The sequence below is a fragment of the Papilio xuthus genome, unplaced genomic scaffold (assembly GCF_000836235.2).
Source record: "Papilio xuthus unplaced genomic scaffold, Pxut_1.1 DF826938.1, whole genome shotgun sequence".
Lineage (NCBI taxonomy): Eukaryota > Metazoa > Arthropoda > Insecta > Lepidoptera > Papilionidae > Papilio > Papilio xuthus.
Genome location: NW_013531711.1, coordinates 1081143 through 1091501, shown reverse-complemented (window position 1 = coordinate 1091501; position 10359 = coordinate 1081143). Strand labels below are relative to the sequence as shown.

Here is a 10359-nt window from a genome sequence, read left to right as displayed (position 1 = left end):
CAACTAGAGTTTCTCGCTTACGGTGTTGTGGGTACGGAACAATGACTCTCTCTTATAGAGGTTTGACTATATATCTTTTGTCCTTTATATTTTCTTTGCATCAGGTTTAAATAATAAAAAATATGTTTATTATATTTCATATATTGTAATTATCGTAATATACTATTATATATAAATAAAACTAAATATTTTGACTGTTGATACTTGTACTTACACATATTGCCATCTCTTACATTCTCTTTGAAAAATCCGAGACAACAATATGTCCTGCAATACAATCCTTAATCCGAAACCAATTTGTCCTGACTTTCTACTGGTAAAACTGTGTATATCGGTGTCACTTTTCTGCCAAAGGAAAATAAAAGAGATGACAATATGTTTTCGATAGTGGATATACTCAGGTTAAGGCATAAAAATCAGTATCTATGTTACATTTAATTTATGTATTTAATAAAATTACCATTTGCAATATTAACTATAAAGTGCTTTTTTAAATATATCTTTAAAACAACATCGACAACGACAGTGATAAAATAAATATCTTAAATTAAATGTTCCTATTTTATAATCTATAACAGAGCAACTTACATTAATATTAAATCTAATATTTTACAATATTACACATTTATACTGATCAATACATTAATTATAGAATAAAAAACAAATTAACGGCTTAAAAAAAAAGGATAAAACACGTATATTTAGTCGGTTTCAGGACTACCTGAAACTAAGCTTGAACAGCAACATCAGTCACGCTTCAGTATCAAACTCGTCGAAGACGCGGGCGCATCCCCTGCCCCCCGCCTCCTCGAGGCGCGCCCTAAGAGCGCAGGCGCGAGATGATCGAGGGGCTCCGTCACTTACCCTGATGAAGGGCACCCAACGGGCTCGAAACTAATCGGCGCTGTCACCGGGCAAATATACGTGAATTTTTTTAACCGTTACGTTGAAGGAAAACACCGTGATGCAGCCCCTAACTTAGGGTAGGCTCCGAGCTCAGTGGGGACATATAGTAAGCTGATGATGATGATGTTTTAACCGTTCATATTAGTTTACGATAATGTCTCACCAAAGTTAGAAAAACAAATACCTTGAACGCAATAAAGAAATGTTTGAAATACAAGATAATTAACAATTTAAAAATATTCAACTTTTCAGTGCTATACACTTTCAGTACACTACTTTATCTGAATAAGATAAAGTCTGAATCTCCCATATTTAAATTGACTTAAATTCTATGTAAATATAAAAACAAAACACATACTCGATACAATGGAAACAGACAGTCTACAAGCACTATTCATATCATGGAATCGAAATGTTTTCATTTCATTTTGAATTGGTATCATTGGGTCGATCATGTATGGAATAATTTCAGTCGTTGTTCGAACTTCTATTGGACATGGTAACGTCTCGGGTGGAATTTTCAATACTGTTCTTTTAATACCTTTCTTCGAAGGTGTTAGAATGTCATTCATATGGTCCTTCGATAGATCTTCAGCTGTTGTCTTTTTGTCTGTTATATTATTTTTATCAATAGTTTCAATAGTAATTCCAGCATGTAGTATATCTTTGTTGAAATCCAAATTGGTGTCGGATGCAGACATTTTGTTGTAAGCGGAACTAACGATGGGTGGATCGTTTTTGCAAGTGACGCTCTCGAGTGAATCTTTAGTGCTCTGGCTTTTTGTATCGTTTCGCAGTGAATGCATCCATTTCAGTCGGCAGTCGCAAACGAAGTTGTTTTCTGTGAATGGAAAGCAATACATTTTAAACGAAAAATAAAAGATCTTTAAAATTTCAACACACGTATATTTCGCTGTATGTTTTCTCTAAAGAAATCCGTGTACACAAAATTTTTCATAGTAAAAAATAGCACACGAACATCGGTCACTTGTAGATTGGTTGCTTACCTATAATCTAAAGTGGACCCCTTACTAAGCGTCCCGTCCTATGCCTAATCTACCTACCCTATCCATAATTTCCTTATAAGAAAAGGATGGGAAGAGAAGAGGACTACAATTACTGCTTCCGCTGCCCATAGACATACGCCATTTGCATATGTTGCCTACCTTTATTCGACGGAGGAGAAGATGCACAGAAAGAAAATGTTTTCCCTTCCTATGCATCCTCTCATCCGGAAAGTCCACTTCCACTGCCCATCCTTTCCTTATAAGACATAGGGTGGGAAGGGAAAGAGGACTAAATTAGGCCTCCGGGACGCACACTCATCAGACGAAACGCGAAATTGCTTCCACTTCACGCCTGTCTTCTGTGTGGTCGTGGTATTTCACCGGGCGAGCCGGGCCAATTCGTGCGAAGATGTTAAAGCGGGCTCTACCACTGTTAAACTGTTATACTGTTTAATCTCTGTTTCTCAGGTATAAACAATACAAACTTTATAATAATTATGTAAGGATTTTATTTAATTCCCTTCTCTTTTGACATTTTATTACGGAAGTTGTTTGCAACCTGATCCGAGATTCAGTCAATATATCATTATAATCATGTTAAAAGGCTATGTTGTGTAAGTTAACTGATAATTTTATTGTTTGCGCGTTGGATTTAATTCTGTTATGTTGCGGAAATTATTTCTCATATTTCTACGAATAACATACAATAGAATTGATTTAATTTCATGTAAATTTGTTTAAATAAATCACGAAATCTAAAACATTGTGTAATTATAAAATTGCTTGTTTATTTCAGTAACTGGAATAAAATAAATAAAGACAAAGTCTGTATAAAATTTACATATACAAGAAGTTTTTTACGCTTCGTATTTAAGTTTTAAAATATTCGCTTCAGCGAACAACATTAAAATTAAAAATTCACACGAACATTCGTAGCACTTGACTTTCAAGGAATTAATAAGTATTCAAAGAACTATTCAATTTTTTTAATTTATACTATTATATAATATTTAAAATAAATTACATCTAATTGTAAACATACAAAAAACAACCACAACAGAAAAAACTTAACAGACCTAATAATGTTTCTTTTATTATGTTGGCAAACAGCCGCTGGAATAATTCTAAGTGTAGAAAAGAAAGAAAAAGTATTTCATGACATAGAAACACACAGGGTGTTTAGTTATGCAAAATTTGTTATTTATCAAGTTTCAATACACCCTAAGGAGTGATTAAACACAAACTAGTAAGCGTACCACCTAACTCGTTGTGCTGACGTTAATAAAACATTCAAATTATGTCTCAAGTTCATCATAGACTACGGATAGCTATTAAATATTCACCTTCAACGAGCAAATTGCTGTTTTGTGGCTTCAAGTTGTCTAATATGGGCTTGATGTTGTCGAAAGTTAGGGCGTGTAGTTCGTTGGAGCGTAAATCAAGTGAACTGAGGCCTCTCACACCCTCGAACAAACCGGAAGGCAGCGCCGCGAGCTTATTATCGTCTAGGGATAACTTTCTAAGTTGAGACAACCCATCGAAAGCTCTCTCCGATATATACTTCAAGTCATTCTTTCCCAGGAGAAGCTCTTGCAAGTTCCACAACTCCGCGAACGTGAACTCTGTCAAATTAAATATATGGTTTCGTCGAAGATCCAACCTCCGAAGATTTGCTAATCCATCAAATGTATGTCGATTCAAATGTTGTATATTGTTCCTGTTCAAATCTAATTCTAGCAAATTAAACGTATACTGAAACGCACCATCTTTGATATGGGATATATTGTTTTTTGTAAACACTAATTTTTGCAATTTGGGTATATCGAAAAATGCATCCCTAGCAATTTCTACTATCATATTTTCTTCTAGATTTATCATGGTTATATTAGGCAGGTGCGCGAACGCGTACTGTTGTAACGTTTCGATTTGATTCTGGGAAAGAGTCACCTCCTTTAAGTTGGTTAAATTTGCAAAAGCAAAAGTTGTGACGTCAACAATGTTTCCATATTTAATGTTAATGGTTCGCAGCCTTTGTAAGTATTGGAGTGCCTTTGTAGGCACGTAGCCTAGTGCGCCGTCGACGCGAACATTAAACGATAAAGTTTGCAAAGTGGGCTGCGAGGCAAAGCTCTGCCAGATGTAATCATCGGGCGATATCCCACCGTTGAATACCCAGCATTCCGCTTTTGATGCGTTCCTTGGTTCTCTTGCGTTTTCACAATAGCAATGGACTTTAGAGTCACGATCGGTGATGTCGCAAATATTCTTTTGAAAGCCACCAGTTTTATCTTTTGTCCGTCTTTTATTGTTGTCCCTGGCGTGCGCTGTGGACATCTCGTTAACGAGCGCAATCGTTATCAGGATGTACATTACGCCCGCGATTCGTCTCTTCATTTTGATTTAATCTGTAACAAAGAAACACATATTAAACTTACATATTCTCTTGTACATATAATAAGTGTACTTTTGTTACAAAGAAATTTATTAGATTGTATTAAGAATGAAAAGATATTTTATCACTATTATGTAAACTTGGGTAAATGTAGAAATGTATTGCCTTTACAAAGACTATCTTACGATACAACTATGCGTACAAGTTCATCCGAGCGAAATAAAAAAATGTAACAAATCTAAAAAAAAAATAGCATACAGCACCCGTGAATAGTTTATCTTTCAGTCAAAAGTAGGTTCACTAGTTTCGGAGCTTATTCGATACAAACAAACAATCAATTCTTTCCTCTTAATAATATAAGTTTATATGACATAGGAGCGTCGGTGGCTCAGTGGTCAAGCACTTGACTTGTAATCTGCAGGTTTTCGATTTTCGATTTACATATGCACATTTATACCAAGTTCTTACGGTGAAGGAAAACATCGTGATGCTACCTGCACATATCTGAGAAGAATTTCAAAGATACGTGTGAAGTCAACCAACCCGCACTTGGCCAGCGTGGTTGACTATGGCCTAATCACCCTTAACTAAGGGTAGGCTCCGAGCCCCTCGGTGGGGACGTATAGTGAGCTGATGATGTCATGACATATAATTCTAATCGGTCAGTAATAAACGATATTCTATAATTATGTCATCCGCAGTAATAATGTTCGTGAGATATTGTACATTCTACACAGTTAATTATGTACGTTGCATATATCCGACAATAGATGGCGCTAACAGTTTCAGGTGGCTTAAAACGAGCACCTACAAATTTCAAACTACGAAGCCAGTAAACCAACAAAGTTTAACGTTATGTAAAAATCAGTGACCTGCTGGTAATCAGTACATCGGCTTTCCGCCCCCAATATTAGCAACTAAATATATTTGAGGACTTAAAAATAGTATCGAATTTTAAATAAAGAAGCTTATAAATACAAACATAATTTGTATTGTGTTCGTAGTATGATGTTTTAAATATTATTTTAAGTTTGCATACGTTTTTTTTCACAAAAAAATCCTACGTCTATTTGATATACATTAAGTTTGCAATTAACTCGTTAACAAGTTAACATAACTGAGTTTACTTACTAGATTTATGTATTTATAAGATATTTAACTTGACATCTTGCTTATATTTTAAATGCGAAAGTTTAGATGAAGAGACGGATTAATGGATGTTTGTTAGAAAGTATTTGGCCAAAATGGCTAAACGGAATTCGGTGAAATTTGGCATAGGTATAGAACATAGTCTGGAAGAATACCTGAGCTACTAATTAAGCTTTTATTCTTCCGACAGCTATATAACATATAAGCATAATAAATATGAAACAAAAAAAAATATTAAAGATTTATGTTTTATTTAAAATAAAATTCCGCAGTGCGGTTCATTGTGTTATGTTGGGATGTAAACCTCTATTCAGGCGGGGCGTAAATAAATTAAATGCGGTTCGGATATCATCGTCGAACCGATTGTTTTGTTAAAGTGAATATTAAACAGAGCAACGACAACACAAAGGGCTTAAATTTACATTATATTGTTAAATTTGTGTTAGATTTAATATGATTATTTTAAAGCTAGACTAGTGTTTAATAACAGCAGAAGAGTCATTTTATTTTTTATTCAAATACGTCAAAACTAGCCATTAACATATTATAGATTCGTACATTAAAACTTTTTATTAAAAGCAAGCATTATTTCTTTCAAGTGAATTAAAATTATTAAACAATTGTTTTGATGGGCTAAGTCAATTTTGTCATTTTACTAATGTTTAAAAAAATACGTTGTATCGGGACGAGAAATATTTTGCTAATTCTAATTCCATTCAGTCTCTGTGGAAAACTTCGTTCAGAAATATGCAACTGTTTCGGTGATTTATGGTAGGAAACATGCATCCATACATCCATTTTATATTAAGATGACTTTATCCTAATCCTCTTTAGTTAATATAATAACCATATCCTAAAAGCGTAGAACAAAGCTGTGAACTAAAAATTTGCATCACTTTGAATCACTTAAAACGGAGTTCACAATGGCTCGGTAATGTAAGAGACTTTATGGCATAATGCGCCCGTGGAATTTGAATTACAAAGTTGTAAACTGGGTTACAACACAAAGCAACTTAAGATCTACTTCTTCGTTCATTAACATTATTGCTGTCATCATCATCTCATAGATTGTGCAAAAAATTATCAACTTAATCTTATTAATCTTACTAATATTATAAATGTCAAAGTTTAGATGGATGTTTGTTTGAAGATAACTCCGAAACGGCTGAACGGATCTCAATGAAATTTGGCATACACATTGAACATAGTCTGGAAGAAGACTTAGGCTACTCATTACTCATTAGACTGTTTTAAATTCTTTTTTTTTCGAATTTATGCCTTGAAGAGCTGATTTTTATTTAATTTACTTTATATTATAAATGCGAATGTTTAGATGGATGTGATGTGGATGGATGGATGGGTGTTTGAAGATATCTCTAGAACGGCTGAACGGATCTACACTAATTAAGTTTTTTTATATATCCACGCGGACGGAGTCGCGGGCGACAGCTAGTTATATATATTTAAAAGATTTTAAAATTAAATTCTAATATCAAATACCTTTTGAATATTAATTTGGAAAAGTAAAGGAATTTCTACATAATATTATTTCCTGTTAAGTATAAATAAAAAGCATGAAAGCGACGGTTATTTTCCGGAAATTCTCTAGAGATCTTTAAAAGTAAATCTAACGCGTTTCCTTCGTTGCATTCATTTATCAAGATTGGTCTCTGAAGTAAAGTTTAAGGGGTTTTGGTGAATTTAATTTTTTGCTTGAGTTTTAACGTTGTCCGAGAAACTTTATTCCGTTTTGCGTGTAATAATTAATTATTTAAATTTATGTTTCCAATTTACTTCCATCTTACTAATATTTTAAATGCGAATGTTTAGATGGATGTGTGTTTGAAGGCATCTCCGGAACGGCTCTACGGATCTCGCTGAAATTTGGCATAGATGTACAACACAGATTGGAAGAACGCATAGGCTACTATTTTATTTCCACGTAGACGGAGTCGCGGGTGGCCGCTAGTTCTTTATATATCTACCAGTTAATTTATTAATGTCATATTAAAAAGAAAATTTGAAAACAACATTCTGTTGGGAATTCTAAAGAGTTATAGTTAATAATAAATTAAAATAAAAAGTTCCACTTTTACAGAATTATTGGATGTATCATTAATTATTCTGTACTCATTTGGATTATATCCCGCTTTTCGACGCTTTCATTAAACACATTAAATTACGTGTGCGGTTCGAGCCGCGGCAATATGTACCCTTCAAAGGGATTTGCGAACGTGTTGATACCACTGTTGTTTACATTTTGTGACGCACTATGTTTATGGAATGATCTGAATCAAAAATAGATTAAACAAAGTTTATAAATTGCGAGCTTTAGCCCGCGACTCCATCTCCACTGAATTAAAAAAAAAAACTTAATTAGTAATTTGTGTGTTTTTCTAGACTACATCTATGCCAATTATAATTACGATCCATTAACCTGTTCCGCAGATGTCTTCTTATAAACATCCATCCATCCAATGTATAAGAAATACTTTGAAGAAAATTCTTAATTTGTATTTATACCGTAAAGAATTTCCTTTGCAAAAGAGTGTCTAAACTGACTGGTTTAAATATACCTTATACTAGCTTGTAGGTGGCTTGGCGCCAAGTACACTTAGCTAGTATCAAGTAACTTAGGAACGTAACTTAGATTCAAGCTCTCCAATAACTTGGAATCCGTATTAAAGGTATATTACATGGAAAGTTAGATAAATACTCTGTGATACGATCTTAGATTTGTATAATAATTAGGTCTATAAATTATCACAACAAAAATTTTACGAATGATCTTGTCATGACTTGAAAGATTGTATAATGCTAACGAGAAAGTTTCAAATTAAAATTAACTATACAACAGTGAGACACTGTTTAGTTGAGCAGGTGTTTTAACCGTTTGAAAACTACTTTTTTTTCAACACTTGACTTGTTATCTGTCGGTCCTGCGTTTGAATCCCGCCATGTACCAATGTGTTTTTCGATTTCAGATTTACATATATACATTCATCCGACGTTCTTACGGTGACGGAAAACATCGTGATGCAACGTGCACATATCTGAGAAGAAATTCAAAGACATGTGTAAAGTCAACCCGCACTTGGCCAGCGTGATTGACTATGGCTTAGTCACCTCTAACTTGGGACAGGCTCCGAGCCCCTCAGTGGGGTCGTGTAGTGAGCTGATAATGATGATGAGGCCATAGTCAACCACACTGGCCCTGTGCAGGTTGACTACTAAACATCTTTGAATTTCGTTGCAAATATGTGCAGATTGCATCACATTATTTCCCTTACAAAAGAAAATCACAACACAAAATTTTATAGTATACAATTTTATGTTTCATATAAAATTGCAATGTTCAGATTCGGCTTACAAAATTTTCAACAAAGAACACTTAATTGAATAGCCTGTGCCGAGTAAAAAATAAATTTCAATATAATAAAACCACACTCAGTATTATTTTAGATTCATATGTGGTTTTTAATATACTATAATTATTTTAACAGTGGTAGAGCCCGCTTTAACATCTTCGCACGAATTGGCCCGGCTCGCCCGATGAAGTACCTCGACCACACAGAAGACAGGCGTCAAGTGGAAGCAATTCCGCGTTTCGTCTGATGAGTGTGCGTCCCGGAGGCCTAATTTAGTCCTCTTTCCCTTCCCATCCTACTTTTCGGATGAGAGAATGCATGGAAAGGGAAATTATTTTCTCTCTGTGCATCCTTTCCTCCGTCGATTAAAGGTAGGCAACGCATATGCAATTGCGTATGTCTATGGGCAACAGTCACTTCGCTATTTCAGCGATTTCAGGTGGCCGCTCGCTTGTTTTCCACCTTATGATATAAAAAAAATACTATAATTATTAGCTTTTCATTTTAATTTAACAATAAAAAAACGTTTAATTGAATTTTTACCCTTCACTAATTAGCTAGACTACCTATACTACTATATAAATAAAAGTCAAAGTTTGTATTCTTGTCTCTTATCACGTAGTATTATTTATCACAACGAAACGTACTATTTGAGTATTTTTCACTCTCGCACATAGATTTCAATCCGAAAACCAATATATTACAACCACGACCCGTATTTCTTTAAATTTATTTAGTCCTAAAATTGACAAGGAATGATGTTATAGCCACGAACCCGTCCCTAATTCCAGAAAGTACTGTTGTGATAATAAAAAGTCGAAAAACGTAATTTTTTTACAAGGTAATGTAATTGGTAACATTGAATGAGACTTTAATTCCGGTCACTGCGTTTCCTTGTTTATTTTATTGCTTTATATTATTTACGAATAATTTCTAAGTACAAAAAAATCATTTTATATTTATTTAGTAAAGTAACAAAGCCGAACGATAACGTTAATAGAAGTAGTTAATTTCGTTGACACGCAAAGCTCTAATTACATTAAACGAAAATACAAAAACATTTATTAAGTAACTTATGATTAATCTTAATGCTATAAATTGTTAGAATATTCTTTGAATAATACTTTTTACAAGTTATTAACTTAAGTTACTTACTTATCCCAACAAATAACATCTTAAAACAATCAAACTCGATGCAAAACCACATTCTATTATCACTCGTATAAACAAAACATTGACATTTCACCGCGAAACTTTTCACTTTTGTTAAACACGTCTAACCCGTAGTAGAAGTGAGAAGCAACTAACGAAACATCTAATTTATTTCTTTTAGCAATCGTGTGAAGAGCTACCGAATGCGCGCGCAAACTTTTAAACCTAGTTCTAAATCTGGTTAGATTCGAGATACTATAGTACGGGCTAATTAAAAAAACAATTTAAACGAATACTGACGAGAAATCTCACCGTAGGAGACTACGGTGAGATTTCTCGTCAGTATTCTAGTAGTCTAGTTTCAGTACTGTCGTAAGAACGATTT

At 33.9% G+C, this 10359-nt stretch overlaps 1 protein-coding gene across 1 annotated transcript; it reads right to left on the bottom strand.

Moving 5' to 3' along the window:
• Positions 1-692: 692 nt before the first annotated feature.
• On the bottom strand, positions 693-10055 carry Con (leucine rich repeat protein connectin). The gene is made up of 3 exons (XM_013317351.1): positions 9978-10055; positions 3257-4318; positions 693-1747 (listed from the first exon to the last, which is right to left on the bottom strand). The coding sequence occupies exons 2-3, from the start codon at positions 4305-4307 to the stop codon at positions 1236-1238; spliced, it is 1563 nt and encodes a 520-aa protein (XP_013172805.1). The 5' UTR covers positions 4308-4318; positions 9978-10055; the 3' UTR covers positions 693-1235.
• Positions 10056-10359: the final 304 nt, after the last annotated feature.

What these genes read in the sequence shown, in the direction of transcription:
- Con (XM_013317351.1), bottom strand. Translation starts at nt 4,307, where the DNA reads ATGAAGAGACGAATCGCGGGCGTAATGTACATCCTGATAACGATTGCG. An exon ending in CAGCAATTTGCTCGTTGAAG is followed by an intron (nt 1,748 to 3,256) that starts GTGAATATTTAA and finishes TTCCATTCACAG; the next exon opens with AAAACAACTTCGTTTGCGAC.